Source organism: Haplochromis burtoni, unplaced genomic scaffold (assembly GCF_018398535.1).
Source record: "Haplochromis burtoni strain Fernald_Lab_line unplaced genomic scaffold, NCSU_Asbu1 Contig_165, whole genome shotgun sequence".
NCBI classification, from domain to species: Eukaryota; Metazoa; Chordata; class Actinopteri; order Cichliformes; family Cichlidae; genus Haplochromis; species Haplochromis burtoni.
In genome coordinates this window covers 1,090,369-1,109,432 of record NW_024582526.1, presented here as the reverse complement: position 1 = coordinate 1,109,432, position 19,064 = coordinate 1,090,369, and the positions used below count along the sequence as shown (strand labels likewise).

The window sequence follows — 19,064 nt, the reverse complement described above, 5'->3', positions numbered from 1 at the left end:
GTTTCGTATTGAGCTGAAAAGGAACACAGTTTGTCCCGTACTTCAGCTAGAATGAAAGAAAAGAAGCTGGAGTTATTCTGTCTTCACGCTGCAGCTGCCTCTTCTTCTCTCATTCTTCCCCCTCCATCTCCTGTTGCTACTTCAATCATGAAACTGATCAATGATCAGCTGATCAGCTTTTCACTTTGTTTATTGCCCACTTTGCGCCAGAAAGAGGAACCCAGCGGATGTCGCGCTAAACAACAGCAGCACGTTTAGGCTTGATAAGCTGTTGTTAGAATTTATTTAATATTAATTTCTAGTATCAGCTGATGTTTGTTGGAGCCACAGCTGTAAAGCTGCTGGTCATGATGTCGGTTTGGATATGTGGTGAGAGGGAAACATGAAGATGAAACCAGGAGATGTCCTTACTGAATCATCAGAGCTGAACGGGTGATGAAGAAACAGGTTTACCTTTTAGGTGACATGAATGAGTTGAAGGGAAGTTATGAACTGTTTCTGAGAGACAAATAACACCAGGATCCTTTTTCTAAGTAGCTGACAGCTGGTAACTGTGCAGGGGCGGGTCTAGCAAAGTTTTGCCAGGGGGGCAGGTAGGGCATTAACAGGGAAAGGGGGGCACAAAGAAATACTTTTCTTTCTTATTCTTATTTAAAATGTCTCGCTTTAGTAAATAATTATCTGAATCTTACAACCAAAGTTTTCATTTGATGTAAAATGTATAGAAATCATACATAAACCAACAAGACTGTGTACATCACTGTCACAACAGCATTTGTTTTCATTCCAAGGCTTTATAGCTTTAATACCTGGTGGGCCGGACTTTAGTCAAAATGCCCGATTTTCTGTCCCAGTCCAGCTCTGGGCACGACACGCAGTGAATTAATCTGAGAAGGTGCATCAAAAAACAAATGGCCGGGCCAGCGGTGCACATTGCAAATTAGCTTGCATAGACAGATTAGTTGTGCCGCTTCTTAATGACGGTATCTTAGCTAACAACCCCAACTACCAGATTCAACTTGTAATTGGCTAAAAATAACTTAGCCTACTGGTGAGAGGGACGTTGCTAGCTGGCAGTTTTTTCAAGCGATGTTGAAATTTCCACATTTCGACACTTCAAATGCTTCAGCGCAGCATCAGCATTCGTAGACTCGAGACTGATCAAACCAGAAAGCTTTAATGAGCAGCTGGATTTGTCTCGCAGTAACTGGCTGAGTTAATGCGACATTGAAATGCAGCTGATTGAAATAAAAACCTTGACTCTGTGGGGGTCAAAGTTTGCAGAAATACAAATGCAGCTGGAATCCACAGCTGTGCATTTTCACCTGCTGGACATCACTACCTGACAAGTTTAACTGTCTTCAGAACATTGCAGAGGCCTTATTGACAGTATTTGGCTCTACATATCTGTGTGAGCAGATTTTCTCTCACATGAGTCCTCAGGTAGCCGTCTGAATGCTGGACACTCGGAGACCTGTGTCTCTGAGTGGGAGACCAGAGATCACATTAACATGTGTGTCTCTGTATTAACAGACATGCCATATTGGCCCAGTTTATTTTTCTTATCATTGTTGTGAGGAGACCATAAATAGCATTTGTATTTTTTGTTGTACAGTTAATTTGCTGTTATGGAGTTCTTGTTATGGATAAAAAGTGTCTTTTTTTGTTTCAAAATAGCTGATAACTATTCGCTGATAGCTGCCAACATCTGCAAACAAATATAATTCTATAAAGTTGTTCTATATAGTGTGTAACTGTTAATATAGAGCGTTATTAAATGTATTGCTAATGCAATCATATGGCACATTGACTTCTGAGGAAAGTTTAGATGGCACTCATCATCAGAAAGGTTGCCGACCCCTGGTCTAAAATCTAAAACCTTAACAGTTCGTGTAGGTGAGTAAGAACCCTACAGTTCAATACAAAAACACCAGAATAGTATAGAAATGCTTTCAAACACTGCAAAGTAAACATACACTTTTCCAAGCACATACCGTATCCATGCCCAGCAGGACAAGTAAAGGGATGGTTGTGAGGCCTCCTCTGATCCACTCCTCTAAGGTGACCGTCCCATCTCGGTCGTAGTCGATCTCTTCCATCATCTCTTTCAGTATCTAAAGATACACAGGTACACTTCAGCCCATAAGTATTTGTCTGTAATTTTGTACACCACAGTGGATTTTAGATCAGGCAAATATGACACAACTGAAATGCAGAGTTAGTGCAATAATTCCCTCTAAATGTCAGAAAACCTCAGAATAAAGTGGGATAAAGTGGTTTTTATACATTGTGTACAAAATTAGATATATGTTCTCACTGGGTCTTAACTTTACTTTACTTTTTGGAATTAAAATCCACTTTATGGGTGTCAGCTTAGGTTTTGGGAGACATCAAGGATGCATAGACATTCACATAGAGGCCTCAATAGATGTTTCTCTTTCTGTTCACCATCAGACTTTATTGCAACTGGGAGTGTGTTTGCTCACCGGTCGTAGTTCTGTTGAATCCCACTCCAGATACTCTGCCACATGCACCATCTGATTAATGATGCGATCCAGCTCCTATGTAAAGACAAAGCATAACTTACAGGACAGAGAAACTATCATTTTAGCTTTTAGAATAGCTTCTCATTTCAAGCACGGAGCAAATACCAGTCTTTTCCTGAACATGTTTTTTAGCCATTGTTATCGGAATTGTTCCGAACATGAAATGCAAAGTAAAACAAAGTCTGAATGTTTTATGTATTTCCCTCTTTGTATAACCTGTATCTGTCTGTTTATGTGATCTCTGTGACACGTGGCTAATATTAAACTTAAGAGATCCATTACAGATGATCTTATGTAAACACAAGGCTGTCACTGAATGTCGAGGTTACTATTCTTGGAGCTGCTGTGTACAAAGTGAAAAGAGAAGGAACAAAACACAGAGACGGAAAGACAGGGAGAGGCTGAGAGAGACGGAGAGGAAACATGAGGGAGATGCAAAAGCAAATGGAGTCCACTTACCGAGCTGTCCAGGACCCCATTGCCGTCTGTGTCGTACAGCCGGAACATGACTAGAGGGAAAGGAGAGAACAGAGATCCCATGATGACTCAGATAATTAGTAGCTCTCGGAAGCTGAAACATTCATTCCTGGACTCTATCCAGATGGCCACTGGGTTAAAGAAGTGCTTCTTCTGTACCGCAGCAAAGGAACTAATTAGAAGATTAGCCTTGATAGTCAGTGCCAATATAGCCACAGACAGTAAAGAAGTCAATTGGGCACATGCTTAAGCATGTCACTGACCTGCCCTTTGAGGGAGCTGTTAGTGGTGTATCTAAGGCAGTGTTGACACAGCCAGATGGAGGGAATAGCCTTATTACTTACTTTCTGTCAACCTGAGCTAGCAGGCTAGCTTTAGAGGCCACACACACTGCACATGTCAGCTGCTCCCACCTCTATCATACTCCCCACACACCCACACACACAAACACACTTCCATCACTGTCACTTACACTCCAACTTGTCTTCAGGCGTCCCCCTCTCCAGCAGGGAAAGGTAGCAGACAATGTCCTTGAGAAAGACCACCTGGGGTGACGGCAGTGGGGAGGCTCGCTGAGGTGATGGGCTCCTCCGCAGTGACAAATGCTTCTCAGAGTGGGTCCTCTCTGTTGATGTACAACATAAACTTTCAAAGCTACTCATAGCACCCATCACTCTTTCTACTCCGCTGAGTTTCCTCATTAAGCATACACAGTAAAAGCACCAGTAAATTATACATTTAAGCATTCGTATGACACTTTGGAGAACCCCAATCACTGTGCATGTCCCTGAGACAGTGGAGAACCGGTGGACAAAACACCTCGCTGTACAGCTGCAACAGAAGCCATGTGAGGGGATGTAATTGGATTACCAGCACCTAGATGAAACAATTCAAGTTAAATCAATTCCACATTGCAGCACACACTAAACACATGGCTTATTCTGTTACTTCAACATTGAAAGCGTTCACCGAACTGCATTCTGAGTCTGCGGTTGAGTCCTGCCTGCTCAAGCTCAAGCCATAAACAGACTCAGCGGACTCAACTCTGTTCTTGTCACTGGCTCGTTCAGCAGGAAGCTCAGCTGGCGAGACACAAAGCTTCTCCCTGCGTCAAGGTAAGCAGAGTATGGATGATTTTTCAGTGGACTTTTGGATATTGGCTGAAGAGGCTGCCTCTGTCGATGAAATGATAGACTGACTTCGTTTATCAGGATGGACAATTGGATGCGGGAACTTCATCTGAGGAAGGACTACGAATCCCGGGGACCTGCACACAAGAAAACGTCCAGTCTTGGCACCATTTCCTCAGAGCAAGGAGCAGACTTGGAAGGGGAAACAGAGTGTGGAGAACAGCCCATGTAGCTGGGTTGTGTTCATCTATCTCCTGTCAAACATCTCAAGCGCATCCAGGCTGGTGAGTGCTTGTACACTAGCAAAAAAGGTATTTTCATTGATGTCTGTTCTCACCGGTTAAAACAGTGGTTCCCAAACTTCTTTTGCTGGGCCCCCCTTTGTTTTACAAGAAAAGTGTGCACGCGCGCACACATCCTCCAACCACACACACCCATATTTTGCTCCATTGCGGTTTATTTCACACCTCAAACATTTAGTAAACAATTAAGCAAATAGAAGTAATCTGCAATAAATGACAGGTAGTAATAAAATAAACTACTAACTCTTTTACGCTACGTCCGCACCTACGCGGGTATTTTTGAAAACGCAGCTGTGTCGTCCACACAAACGGTGTTTCGAATCACCGAAAACTGAGATTTTTTTTAAAACTCCTTTTTTGCGTTTCCGTGTGGACGAGGAATACAGAGTTCGTCACACAACGTCAAAGGTATGTGCCTTTTTTCACGTCACGCTGTGCGCCACGTCATTGTTTACATGAGATGAATTGCAGAATGGCAGATAGAGACGAAATACTGTTAATCTGACTATCTGCAGGTTTTACACGCTTACATACACACGCAGTTACTGTCCCTCCATTTACAAAAGCAGAGGCGTCACGGTGTGATTATTTTACGTGTAGTTGTTTTTTTCCTGTGTAATATTAGTCAACATTGCTATCAATACATTTTTCAAAAAATGCCTCTCTGTGCAAAATGGGTTTAAAAACATGAACAACTGTGGGATACTGTTAGTCCGTGATTTGAATCGGGGGACAAATCGTGGCAGGATCAGCCTGATTTTATTTGTATCCCACTGTAACTTTACTGTATAAAGAGCTAACATCTCCAAGATGTCAGGAGTAGTTAGTTATTACAACAAGTGTTTGTGAACTAAAAATTAGGAATGCGGGTTACTGTTTGACCGTGATTTGAACAGCCCAGTGCTGCTCCAGACGAAGGGAAAACTAATTCTGCAGGGGAGAACTACCTCGGCACTTGTGCAGGTGAAGCCAAAGGGAAGATATGCTTCACCATATTTTCTAGTCTTTGGCTTAGAATTAAGTTGGTTTGGAAACACATTCAGCGATGCTTCATCTCCCGCTTTGCGTTTCTGTAGGCGCCCGTGCTAGCAGTGTCCAAGCGTTTTGTTTTTTTTTCCCCCTTTTCATCCCGCGCGCCCCGTGCCAAGGCTCTGCGCCCCCCCTAGGGGCGGGCCCCACATTGTGGGAAGGTCTGGGTTTAAAAGATGGAGCCTGGCAGTAAAGGTGGGGATACTGGCGGGGCAGGTGGGGCCTTTTCTTTGCACACTTAGACCCAGCTCCTGGAATGACAAACCCGAAGCCCTGTCCCATCAGTTCTTACCCTCGGATGCCTCGGCAGAGGAGACTACGATTCTGCCACCCTCCTGTATTGTTGGAACTCTGATGTTGGAGATCGACTCCCTGATCCATAATGTTCAACAGGAGGAACCAGACCAGAGCAACAGACCACCTATCATTTGTTTTTACCATCCTCTGGCTCACATCATCCACTGGGAGCATACAGCCAGGTTCATTTGCTATCTCTGCACTGACCACATGATAACCTTCCTCCGTCTTTTCTGGTGGCCCTCTCTCAAGAAAGATGGCTGGGAATATGTGTCTACTTGCCAGGTTTGTCCCAAAAACAAGGCTTATGCTCTATACCTTTGACCTGTTCCTATGCTCAGGTGACCTTGGTCCCACATACCCCTGGACTTCAGCACCGGCCTTTCCCCCTCAGCATGTAACACAGTCATCCTTACTGTTGTTGACTGGTTTTCTAAAGCAGCCCACTTCATCACCTTACCCAACTGCAATCCACACTGGAGACAGGCTAGCTAATGACCAATCATGTCTTCCAGCTGCATCGGATTCCTTTGGGATATCATGTCGGATGGTGGCCCTCAGTTTACCTACTGGGTGTGAAAAGATTTTTTTTCTTTGGGTTTCACCTCTCCTGGTACTCCTGCCAGTTTTTCTCTCTCTCCACCTTGGTTCTCTGTCTCCTCTCTCTGCCTATCTGTTTGTGTGCTTTTGTGTGGTTACCGCACCTTTCAAACGCGGGATCCTCTTGGCCCCCACCTTCTGGCCTAGCACATCTGTGGCAATCAACTGACCTGCCCCTCATCTGGATATCAAAAGGCTCCCTTTGTTTTCCTCAAGGAGGATTTGTGAGTGTAAGTTGGAGAGAAAAGTCTGTTTCGCTATCGAGTCTAAAGACTGCTTGGACTGTCGGCTTGGATACTGTGCATAGAGACTGTGGATGTTTTTTTCTTTTTTGAAAGACTGTAAATAAACTCACTGACCTGCATTCTGAGTCTGAGTATGACACACTTTAATACAAAAACTGTGATAAATCATATTATTGAGAGGACATATTGTTGTCAATTAAATCTGATTAGTTAGTTTAGTTTTAGTTAATTTTATTTGCTTATATTAGGTAGCTTTATTAGCTCTAATTATTATTATTATTATTATTATTATTATTATTATTAAGGAGAACTATTTGTTGTGTTTTGCACTGTGGCCATGATGTGAGATGCATACTTTAACCCTGTTGCGATTTACATATCACAATATATGTGCTGAATTCATTTTTTAGTCATTAGTTTTAGAACTGGAATTTTGAAATAAAATATGGGTACATCATGAATTCACTGATTCGAATCTATATCCTGATTTTTTTTTTTCTGGTTTCAGACAACAAGCTTTGTCCTGATTTGTCACCTCACCTGTTTGTGAGCTAAGCCATGGATGATCAAATAAATTAAAAAATTATTTCTTATAAAAGATGCAAAGGACAGCTCATGAGGAAATGTGCTGCTAACAGTATCTGCACTACACTAAGCTACACGTTCCACACTACATTACAGTAAAATACCATCAGCCAGGGCTGTTATTTTACAGTGCACATAGACTAATCTATAACTATGTGGTTTCACACCATAAAAGGTTACAGCACTGTGCTGTACAGAAGGGGTTAAAGTGGAGGAACAGCGTTCCAGTACATGAGTAATTAAATCTGACAGGTCAATACAGGATCCTGTCAAGTGAGTTCATTTTTTCTCTGCTGCATCTCATTCTTGTGTGGTGTTGCTTCCAGCTGATGGAAGAACTGAGAAAACAATGATACAACAATGATACACCCTCAATGCACTGCTTTTTTCTCCTCACCCCTCTGATACATTCATGGTGGTCAAAGTTGGTTTTGTGGTACTTTATCATATAGTTAGAGTGAGAATGTTTCTCACACAGCATATGATTTCCTTGTCTTTTCATACAGCTCAACAAATATCAACAAACACAAACCCATTTCCAGTGCAGTTTATAACACTTTGTATCTTGGTAGCTTATTCCAGGGAGACAATAGACATTAATGTAAGAAGGACAGGACAGGAAAGTGAAAGCCAAGGACTGAGCTGAAAGTGACGTTCAATAACCTGGAATTAATGTCTGAAATCATCTTTAAATAGTTTTGGATTTTTTTTTTAAAAAATTGGGTATTAGATGTACACATGATACATTCCTTTTTTTTCTTTCTTTATATTTTTTATTAAGCCTCCTGTAAATCAAAATGTATGATCATTTTGTATTAGTTTACACCAAGAGCCATCAAGCAAAGATCAAAGTATATTTAAGGTATCGATGCTGATTAGATTCACTCACCAAGCCTTTTATACTAGCATTATGCTGCATAGGGCTTTTAAAGCCATGACAGCATATGAAATATTTGCTTGTATCTTGTTGAACCCAAATGGCTAAAGCCACAAAGTGCAGAGAATCAGGAGCACAGGTCAGCAGACCACAGCCTGTGCACAAAGTAAAAACTACTGGAGTTTACAATACAAGCTTTTACATTACTTATTTTTAAGTGAATCTTTTCCTCATGCTGCACCACCACAGTGTTCCCCCCTCTGCTAAATTCCACTTTAACCCCTGTGTATGAAATACATGATTTACGGTATAACAGCGCGAGCTGCTTGTCATTGCACTTTTATTGAGCCCAGTGTAATCAGTAACAGACTTTAAAGAAACAGTCTTTACTAAAATCTAACCACATGTTGTCACATTCAAGTGCTTAAAAGGATGCTAAAGTTGACTCAAATATCCTAACACTATTTAACTTATCATTTAAACTGAAACATTTACATCTGCATGTCTCTCTGCACTAGTCAGAGGTAATTCTTTTATTATACTGTAAAAATGTATGCTGTTTAGGTTTTGTTTTTTTAAATACTGTTTAGTTTGAGATTTTCTTATAATTTTTTTAAATCACAATTTTACAATACAAACTATATTATTTGTATGTTTTAAAAACAGATGGCTACATGATTTTTTTTTGTACTCATGATATGGTTGTGAGGAGCTGTGGCACAGTATTATCACTTTTCCTTTTATAAACCACCAAAGAAATGAAAAAAGTCCTCCCTGTGGCATTCAGAGAGTATGATGTCTTATTATCACTGGTATTTAAGAGACTCCTGGGTGATTTGGCTGAAACACCCCCTAAACAAAAATTCATATTTGACCACAACCCTGAAGATTTAACTAAAATGTGTTTTGTTTTTTAAATAAGCAAGTTTCTTGTTAAACTGCTATTTGGAGTTTAAAACTGGAAGACTAAGGGACACAGATTTTTAAATATTTGTATCATACCCCTGAAGCAGATGTGTTCACTTCCTGATAAGTTTTAGCTTCCTGCCAGGACACACTTGTACGCCTCATGATTACCACTCATACCAGTATGATCTGTTGTGCTGTAATCACGCTGGTGAGAGGCAACTTTATAAGCCCAACAAAAAGAAGTAAAACAGTATTGTGGCTGATCTTACCTGGTGAAAGCTTAGGGGAGACTGGTGACTTGGCAGGACCAGGGTTAGGGGTCAGGGCATTGCTGCTGCCTTCTAAGGTTTTGACTCGGGTGCAGGGTGATAGGTGTGGCCCCCCAGGCGTGTGGGCCCCTGTCCCTGAACGCTGTGAAGAGGAACGAGATGAACAAGGGGAGGTGGTCGCTCCTGAACCCGCTGTGCTCATCACACTGGAGTGCTCTGGTGTGTGTCGGCTTATTGCAGACAGGATGCTTTTCCCATTCATCCCTGTACAGATTCACAACAAGGCAAAGGGGGATGGAACAGAAAAGAGAGATTTGAAAAGGGCATTTAGCAGAATAACAACAGTGCTGGATGAGGATGGTGGTTAATTGCAACGAGTAACATGAGCACAGCTGATAACTTCACAACAATAATCCAAATACAAATATCTCAAGTGCCTTATAGGTAAAGGAAGCCGGTAAGATGCTGCATTAACACCAAATACACTCACAAAGCACCACTGTCATCCACCGAGCTACAGCCAAAAGACCATGAACTCACATCAACACAACATAAAGAAGCAACCACCAAGGGAGCGGGAGGCTACAGCCCGCAGGACTCTTGACCCATTATGATTACATCAATGCAATGATACAAGCTTGTTGTGGTACCTGTAATGGGAGCACAGGCCACTTCGGTCTGAATAGAGATGCCTGCATCGATGGAACGGGCTTCTATGGTCCATCATTGATTTGAGGGGAAAAAGACAGTGGTAGACGCAGCAACAGTGAGTGAACATCAGTGTTGATGGAGACCTTCTGATGCATATACTGTTCAGTATTTAAGAACAAAATCGATTCCCAGAAACCTTATCAAAATAAGAGCCTCATTTTTGGATCTTTAATGAGCACAGAAGTTTAACTGCACAATCAGTGGGTGCAATTAAGAATTCTGTTATATGTTCAGGTAAATATTGTTTCAAATGAGAATGCAACACAGCATCAGAATGCAACATATCACATGTAGTGAAACAGTCTTTATAAAGTTGTCCAAGGAGCATAGACTTGGGCAAATATGACTTTTCTTCTGACACAAATGATGAAGATGAAACATACCGAAAAAAAAACGCATAACAGTATGAGGCCATACCTCAAATCTAACCAGTACAGTAAGGTTATACCAGTCTACCACCAGGTGGTAGTGCAGGCTCTAACAACTGTGGGACTCTAAACACTGAAGCTGCCACAGACTCTGTATTCACCACTAAACTCGGTGATCAACCTCACACAGGTTAGTTAGGTTAATGTTATTCATTCATTTTTGCAAATATGATGAAGATAAAGTGAAGTTATTATGCTCAGTTACTGTCACTTGTATGCAGGCTTCCTAAGATGAACTCATGATGCATTTGCTTATGCACACACTGCTTGTTCAGGCCTTTGTACTTTGTGCCCCCAAAGAGGATAAACATGAATATACAAAGGTAAAGAATAATTCCTTCACCCACACAAGAATACCTACTTTGAGAATCCTAAATGACCAACAATGTGTACCATGTTCTTCATGTCCTTCATTTTTTTCTACTTTTATAGTATTTTACCTATTTATTTGACCTTTTTATGTCTGTGTATGTCATGAATTTTTCAGTTAGTTCGTTTTAATTTCAAGGTTATTTCTCATGTAGTCTATTGCTTTTGAGTTTCGTTGTTTTCCCATCCTCATTTCTAATTTCGTGTCTGATTTTTTTCTCTCCTTTATAAGTTTATCAACTTGGTATCTTCTTGTCTCCTGATGTTTGATTTATCAATCATCTTTTGGGACTTTCATTGTTGTTGATAGTCTGATTTCACTACCACCCTTCTGTGAAGCTAAGATACACGACACACACGTAATATGAGATTTTATTCTAAAGTAAATGATAATAAATATTTAATTTTCCTATCAAATGTGAAAATATGCTGCCTTTGACAGCTGAAAATTAGGATGGACATTTCCCAAAGTATTTTACGGGTAGTTAAAAACTAGCTGTCCTGATTGTATCTCATGGGCATGCTTCTTGTAAGACTCATCGTTCAGGCTGCACACAACGAAACAGCCAAGCTCCCACTGTTACCTGGAAGCAAGTATACCAGAGGCTTTAGGGTCCATGTGTAAAACAAATAAGACTGATAGCAACATTTGCTGTACTGCCATTTCTGCATTTTCAGACCATTACGAAAGACTAAAAGGATGACACAAAGACAGGCAGATGACAGGCAACCTCGGCCTGTGGACTGAGTCACAGCACTGGGACTCACAGCTCCAATGCCACTTCCCAAAGTGACATTCTCTCACTCACATTTTGCCTCTCTGCACTTGTTGCCTCTTACTTTTAAAAGCTTTATAGCACATAAATAGACTCCTAATTCAGCAGTCCATCTGTCTCTTCAGCTGCTCTGCAGTCAGACGGGCAGATCTTGGTGCCTAGGCCCACGCAGCACTTACATGGCGGCAACGAGGCAGAAAGTGTTTACATACTGCGCAGAGGACAGAGTAAGTGACCCGGTGTGTCCCATAGATGTCTGTGCTCGTGTGTGCTTTTCCCCTTATCAGTGTGAAGTTAGTTTTGCGTCAGTGTTCATCTGTGCATTTTTGTTAACTGAGAACTTTTAAATATAGCCTAATTTGCAGATCGACAATGTGACTGGAGAGCCTCTATGTCTGACCTTGTAATATTTTTTTCTGTCGCTGACGTCTTTAGTGTTAATTGAGCAACTAACAGATGGCATACCATTATAAAGAGTACTACATCCCTATCTTCTCCTTTTCTCACTGGATATTTACCCAACAAGAGATTCTCAAATGACTGAATGATCAAATGCTTTGAACTCTGACATAATTGAACAACTACAGCTGATGACCATCTGAACACTGGTCAAATTTCAGCGAACATGGCTACTTCGAAAGCTCTCTTCACTTGCTTGACGTTAACTCTATACAGTAATCTTGGCTGTAAACCTAAAAAAGGAAACTAAACAACCTGGTCTGACTTTCATATCATTGTCAATCTCTCTGTGGAGTCTATATTGTCATAGTATTGGTGTTAAACATGTTTGATAAAAGTTACAGCTAGGACTTAAAAATCTCTTTAAAAAGCGCTGTGAGCCTGGACAGGCCATAGGCTTAAAAAAATCGTATACAAAATCAGCTTAACATGACAGAACAGTCAGTCAGACAGTGAACTCCTGCTGACTGCCCTCACAGCTGATTCAATAACAATAACCTAACTGACCTGTGCGAGGTTGATCATGGAGTTTAGTGGCTGGCGAGCACAGAAGTCAGGTTTGTGCATTGTGTTTCCACAGGAGTGCTTTTCGATGCAAGGGATCATGCTACTTTCTAGTAGTGGATACAGAATGGGTGTGCCACTAGAATCCATTACAAGAGATGAGTGATATGTGTTCTCCCTATCCTACAGCCTCCCATTAACATGCAGGCATCTAGCTACTGGTTGGACAAGGACAGTCTCATGGGCTGTCGGTTCCCATATTTTAAATTGGACCAACATGGCGGCTCAGCTTTCTCTTATACTGTGAAACTTGTTCACTGAATTAAATGAAAACATGAAAGGTATTTTTTTAAAAAGGTATGGAAGTAGCGAATCTCTCTTTACTTTAAACTGAAAGTGGCTAGCTTAAAGGTTTTGGGGTTTTTACACAGGATGGTCAATCATGATGTAACCCCTGATAAAGTTGCCTTGATGTACAGTTGTAGTTGTCTTGAGCACACAAAGAGTCACAAAGTGCCCAAACCACAGACTGAATATGAAGATGTACAATAGGAAAGCTCCCATACAGTAAGGCCAAAATATCTTGATTGTACCCTGTTTTCAGTTTGTATCAGAGGTCATATGCTCTGCCCTTTCTGTTAGTGAGCAGGACATGAACCAAACTAAAACATATTTAGTACACACATACACATGAAAAATAGTTAAAGTATTGTTTTCATTTGTATATAAGAATGATAAAAGAATGTTTCTCTACCCTAGCTTGTCATTTATTGTCATCAGTTTCAAACTATAACTGTCCTAACTGAGGTAAATATGAACCCGTGCGTGGGGCTGCACGCCGTCAACGCGTTAGCGCAATTAGCTCGTTAATGCGTTTGCATCGTGCAGCCCCACGCACGGGGCGATCCGCGTTAACCTGCTAACGGAGATTTGCCACGTTAATTCAGTTATGGCGTTAACGTCATTTTAACGAGATTAATGCTGACAGCACTATTTTTAATTAAATTTTTAAATAATAAATTACTTTATTTTATTCATTCAAACATTACTAATTTAAATATGACTTCGTAAATGAATTTAAAAATGCATAATTTGTTCTACAATTCAATATTCAAGCATAAAATTCTTTATTTCGATGTGTGTGGCTCTTGTGGTCCTCCATACCCGATATCCTGAGCTCCACCGACTCATCACAACTTTTACAGTGTCCTCTACAGTAACTACACATGGAGACCCGGCATATTGATAACTGAGGTAAATACTGGATTTAAAGCCTACACTCAGTGGCCAGAGTTCCTTGTCCGGTCTATAAGTCTGACGTCATTCGCCATTTCCAGGTCCAAACTCCGCTTCAGGCACAATTAATACTTAATAATAATAAACAATTAATAAGTCAAATTAATACTGTTGCATCACAGTTACAAACTGTGTAAATTCTTTTATCTTTAATAAAATGATGAGTGTGCCTGCTCTACCAGGTGTAAAAATTAAGTTTAACATCCACGAAAACAGAATTTATTAAGTTTAATGGGGTTCGAAGTCAGCAGAGAGTTAGCTTGCTAGTTTCAATCTAAACATGATGTACCATGTTCTGACCGAGGGACTTCCGAAAAAATTAAAACGTACAGCTCTGCTATCACTTCCAACATAAATGAAGACAGAAAAGTAAACAGCAGTGACCTTTGTACGGTTACTGAAGTTGGACTCTGGTATATAATGATGCGCAATGTGGTGGCTAGCTGCACAGCTATGTTAGCATAATATGAACACAGTGAAGCTGGAGGATGAACGCTAACTTCTTTCCACTCGATAAAAGTTAACGTGAGGGTTCCCGATGGTTAGGGACAAATGCAATTGCACAGCAGGATACTGTAAACGGACCAAACTTCAGTCAGGAGAACAACTTAGATAATCCATCCACAATACGAGGTTAGTCATTAATTTACTGCTGCAGGGACTGGGCTGTAGTTACATCGTATGGTTTCAAAAACTGAGCTTTAAAATGTGTTTGCCGATGAATAGTGGAAATAAAAACCAAGAGAGAAAGTGATCAGAAAGTGATCACCGATTAACTCTAACAAGATGCAAAGCATTACAACATGTTAAAAACACAACAGCCTCAATAAACACAGAGTAGTTTGGACCCAAAAGCAGGGTTCATACATCATCACTTAACAACTGGATGTTGTCCACTGCAGCTAGAATTATAAACTTGAATTAGACAGGGTAAGAAAACATAACTCTGTTCACAGCAATCTGCAATCTACTGACAAACAGTGGTGAGATTTTACAAACTAATGCTAATGTTAAAGCTAGACAGCCAAAAGAGCACAACCAGTTTAGGAAGTAGAAAGGTAACTAATTCGTAGCTATGAAGGAAGCTAGCTAATGAACTACACATCATTAGAATGGTGTGTCCTCCAACCTGAAGCAGTGAATATATGTATATATTATTTGCTCTATTTGGTTAGATTTAGGGATATGGCAGCTTTATTATGTTTGGAAACAGGTCAAGGTTTAGATTCAAATAATAACATATATGGCATCATGGTCACAATTATACAATTATCCTCAGCCTTGACCTCCTATATCTGCACAGTTTGTTACCCTGTGTTACCTCTAATAATGTAACAGTATTACCCAACTTCCCACATCCATTCCCACTAGATGCGTGGGGTGAATATTACTGGGATGAGTATTATTTAAGACAACAACACAAGCAGCCTACCCAATAAGCTCGTTCCTGCCCGAGACTGATCTGGAGAACAGCCTCCCGTCTTGCTCTTGAAGGAAGTAAAGAGATGTTGACAAAGCTCTTCTGGTATGTCATTCTCCAAATAAGTCACCATGAAGAGCTGGAAGCCCTCATAGTCAATAGGCTGCGTGAGAAAGGAAAGGGCAAAGATGTTAACAGACTTACTGATGGACATGTATACACCAATACCACCACCCATGGACAGAAAAGAAAATGTGATCGGGTTTCCAGATTTAGTTGATCTGGCCTGAAATGAGAGTCCACAGTCGTGATTTGGAGTGCCATGCCAGTATTTTCTTAAACAGTTCAATGTAAATGTGGTATCAACTGACCATCACATCTTTAAGCTTAGTAATGACTGAATGGATGTACTAGAAGCTGCATCCAGAAAAAAAACCCATTTGAGCTTGGAGGCCCAATGGCTTTAAAAAGAATGTAAAGAAAGATATATATACACAAAAAATATACACAGTAAAACATGTAATAGTCACATTGCTGAATACAGAAATGTTATGTTGTGTTATGTTAATACACACACACACACACACACACACACACACAGCTTCCCCTGATACAGCAATATGATGGGTACATACTAGCACTGAACTCAACAGCCCCATGGCCTTTTCCCCTGGCTGTGTAACAGATCATCTGCAGCGGTAAGGGCGTGGTATTGTTATGTTAGTGGACAGAATGTGCATGCAGTCTGCTGACACAGACACCACACAGCATGCAGAGCCCACCGGGCTGAGGCTTACTTGGTTGAGAACGTCTTGCTTCTGTTTAACATTTGGAACAATAAAGAGGAAATGGGGAGAAAGGTAGGGAGGAAGGAGGAAGAGTGAGGGAGGAGTGGGTAAAAGAAGAAAAGGAATTAGCTTGTTCGTGTGAATCTTCAGTGGCGATGGTAGTGATGCTTTCTGACTAGGACAACTTTGGCAACATTGGTGTACCATCAAGCAGGAAGTCAGGCTGAAAAAATGACAAAAGGAGGTATGGTCTACTGGAAAAGGTCACGGCAACCATGGGCAGAGTTTGTGCGAGTGACAATGGCATTTTTTAGAAAAAAATGGTTGTAAAAATAACTATATAATCAGCTTTTGTACTACTCATCAAATGAAAACATTACATTTTTAAGTTTGCATTAACAAGCTTCTTAACAGGTAGTCTCATTGAGGTCAAGATCTGTTTTTAAGAGAGACATGTATACAGAAAAAAGACACCCAGCTATGTAATAAAACAAATCATACGTGATCACAAAAAAGAAAAAGTCTTTCAACTCTTTAAAATTTTCCAGTGAAATCAGATAGTCAAGTTTCATAGTTTTTGCAACTTTTAACTAACTAAGTAACAGCAAAGGATTTAAATCAAGATTTTCCAAGTTCAGTGTGAGTGTGAGGTACAGCTAATGTTAAGGGGTCCTGTGATCTGATATTTTAAGTACTATGTTTAAATTCAGTCAAGGAACAGAGGTATGCAGGCAATCTTTGCAGTTGAGCCTTGTAAATAAACATCATGCAATGCTCCTTGATTCACTAGGGCAGCCATTCCCAGGGATGGGAATTTCCATACCAGAAAATCCCATGGGGCACACTGAGCCTTAAATCTTCATTCTTATCAAAATACAGGAGAAAATGATGTATTTCCTTAAAAAAACACATAAACCAAACATTAGCCAATAGTGGCTAAGATAAGATAAAGTGACAGCCATCACTGGCCACACTGTTGGCTATCAGTTGCAAATGTTACCCACTCGTATGCAACGCGTTAAAGCCAATTTACGACCCACCTGCAGCTGGGACACAAACAATACAAGGGCTGTACAGTTAAGCCAGACTAATGATTAACATCGCAAACTATCACCTCCTGTTGCTATTTTTAAATCAATTTTATATAAATACATTTATATAAATATGTATGTGTACATACTTCTCAGTACTTTTAAATTCAGGTATGTTATTACTGTGGCCCACCTGCAGTACCTTCGTGGCCCCAGCCTACACTTTGTAATCACTCCAGTAGCATGTACTAGCCCACCTTTCCATGTAAGGTGTAATGGTGACTAGGAAAAGAATTGCCTATTTATGCAGACAAAATTGTATAGTGATTTATGTTTATATAAAAATCCAATCTTTGGGTGTAATTTTCTTGTTTCTATAGATTTGCCAAATCAGTGGCATATAAAATAGTGTCTGCATAAAAATGTACATTACAGTTTTGGGTAACACTGATAACATTGTTTGTGTACACGGTGAAAAGAAGAAGTCCAAAAAGATCTACCTGTGTGTTTTTTCTCATAAAATGCCACAATCTACTGAATTGAATGTTTTTGATGGATCTATCAAAAGTGCAGCACAATACTGATGATCAAGCGTTTCCATACTATTGTTACGTACATACACACTGCAGGCATTGTTCTGCGACATGATCTAAAACCTGTCTGCTATTACTGTAAAATGTTATACACTTTAATTGCCCATTATCTAGGGCTTTAGGACTAAACAGTTTTAAATAGGGTGGTAATTAGTTAATAATAATAATAATAATGGATTGCATTTATATAGCGCTTTTCGGGGCCCTCAAAGTGCTTTACAATTCCACTATTCATTCACTCTCACATTCATACACTGGTGGAGGCAAGCTACGGTTGTAGCCACAGCTGCCCTGGGGCAGACTGACAGAAGCGAGGCTGCCATATCACGCCATCGGCCCCTCTGGCCCTCTTCCATAGTTAAGTGACTAGGGTCATTACTTTTATCGAGTAGTAAGACCTGTGCAGCTTTCCATATTTTTAAAAAAAAAATGGATGTAGAAAGTGTTAAATTACAAATAAGAGTTATAAGTCTAGCGATCAGATCAGCACTGAGGTGGAGGAGGGATGGATCACCAAGTTTACTGTAGGCGTCCCTATGATTTATCAAGTTAAAAGAGAATTTGTTTTCAGTTTTGTATATCTGGTGGACAACATATAGAATTAAAGATGCTTTTGTACACAACCAGTGCTTATAAAACAAATTCCAAGTCAAGCTGAAGTGATGATTTAAATCTATCTGACTTCTAGTTGTAAAACTGATTTTCAAAACATTTTTTTTTGAAGCAGGTGAATCAAGTGGACAACGTTGCAAAGATATGAAGGAGATGTTACAAAGATGTTACAAAGATGTTTCAAAGATATAATATATATAATATATATAAACTAGATTTTGGCTTACAATAGTCTAATACAGTAACATATGTGTAAAATCTGGACAATAACATGACAGACGGTTTTTGGCAGCTTTATGAGATGACTGAGAACTAAGGGTTGAAATGTTATTTTATCAAAAAAAAAAAAAGAAGTAGAAGAGGTTTATCAAGGATATTGTTAAAAATTGGGCAGAAAAGATAAAATGCCTGATTGTCTGTGAAGGTTCTCAGTCATCCAGGTCATCGTAGTCAAAGGAGCTTGCAAATCGCCTGAGCCTGATAAGGTGGGGCCAGGTTTCACAATGAACACACCCGAAACTCTGCCTGATTTGGACCCACACCCAGTTTCACACCTTGGCTCAGGCGATTAGAGGATCATCAGGGGGTCCTTTTGTCCCTCTGTGGGGGGAAACTCCCACTAGGTTTATATCTGGGACTCTCCACCATTTGACCTTAGAACTGAAGAAGCTTCTCGGATGAGAGGTGAAACGTCTTCAAGCAACTTAAAGAAGTCCAGACGCTTTTCTTTGCAAGCTCCTTTGAAAATGCCTGATTGTTTTCAAGAGTTTTCAGGATGCTGTCTATTGATCTTTACACGTTTTTTTTTTTT

The 19,064-nt window shown here is 40.3% G+C and overlaps 1 protein-coding gene across 5 annotated transcripts in view; it reads right to left on the bottom strand.

Moving 5' to 3' along the window:
• Positions 1 to 19,064, bottom strand: part of LOC102295795 (diacylglycerol kinase beta) — a 165,060-nt gene that overhangs the window by 105,713 nt on the left and 40,283 nt on the right. For 2 of the 5 annotated variants that reach the window (XM_042225277.1, XM_005933423.2), the window contains exons 4-11: positions 16,027 to 16,047; positions 15,242 to 15,392; positions 9,917 to 9,979; positions 9,267 to 9,530; positions 3,496 to 3,648; positions 3,006 to 3,055; positions 2,487 to 2,561; positions 1,995 to 2,114 (exon numbers count right to left, since the gene is read on the bottom strand). In XM_042225277.1, coding sequence (XP_042081211.1) covers positions 1,995 to 2,114; positions 2,487 to 2,561; positions 3,006 to 3,055; positions 3,496 to 3,648; positions 9,267 to 9,530; positions 9,917 to 9,979; positions 15,242 to 15,392; positions 16,027 to 16,047 — 897 coding nt within the window. The remainder of the gene's footprint in view (positions 1 to 1,994; positions 2,115 to 2,486; positions 2,562 to 3,005; positions 3,056 to 3,495; positions 3,649 to 9,266; positions 9,531 to 9,916; positions 9,980 to 15,241; positions 15,393 to 16,026; positions 16,048 to 19,064) is intronic. The other 3 variants (XM_042225278.1, XM_005933425.2, XM_042225279.1) reach the window with 2 other exon arrangements.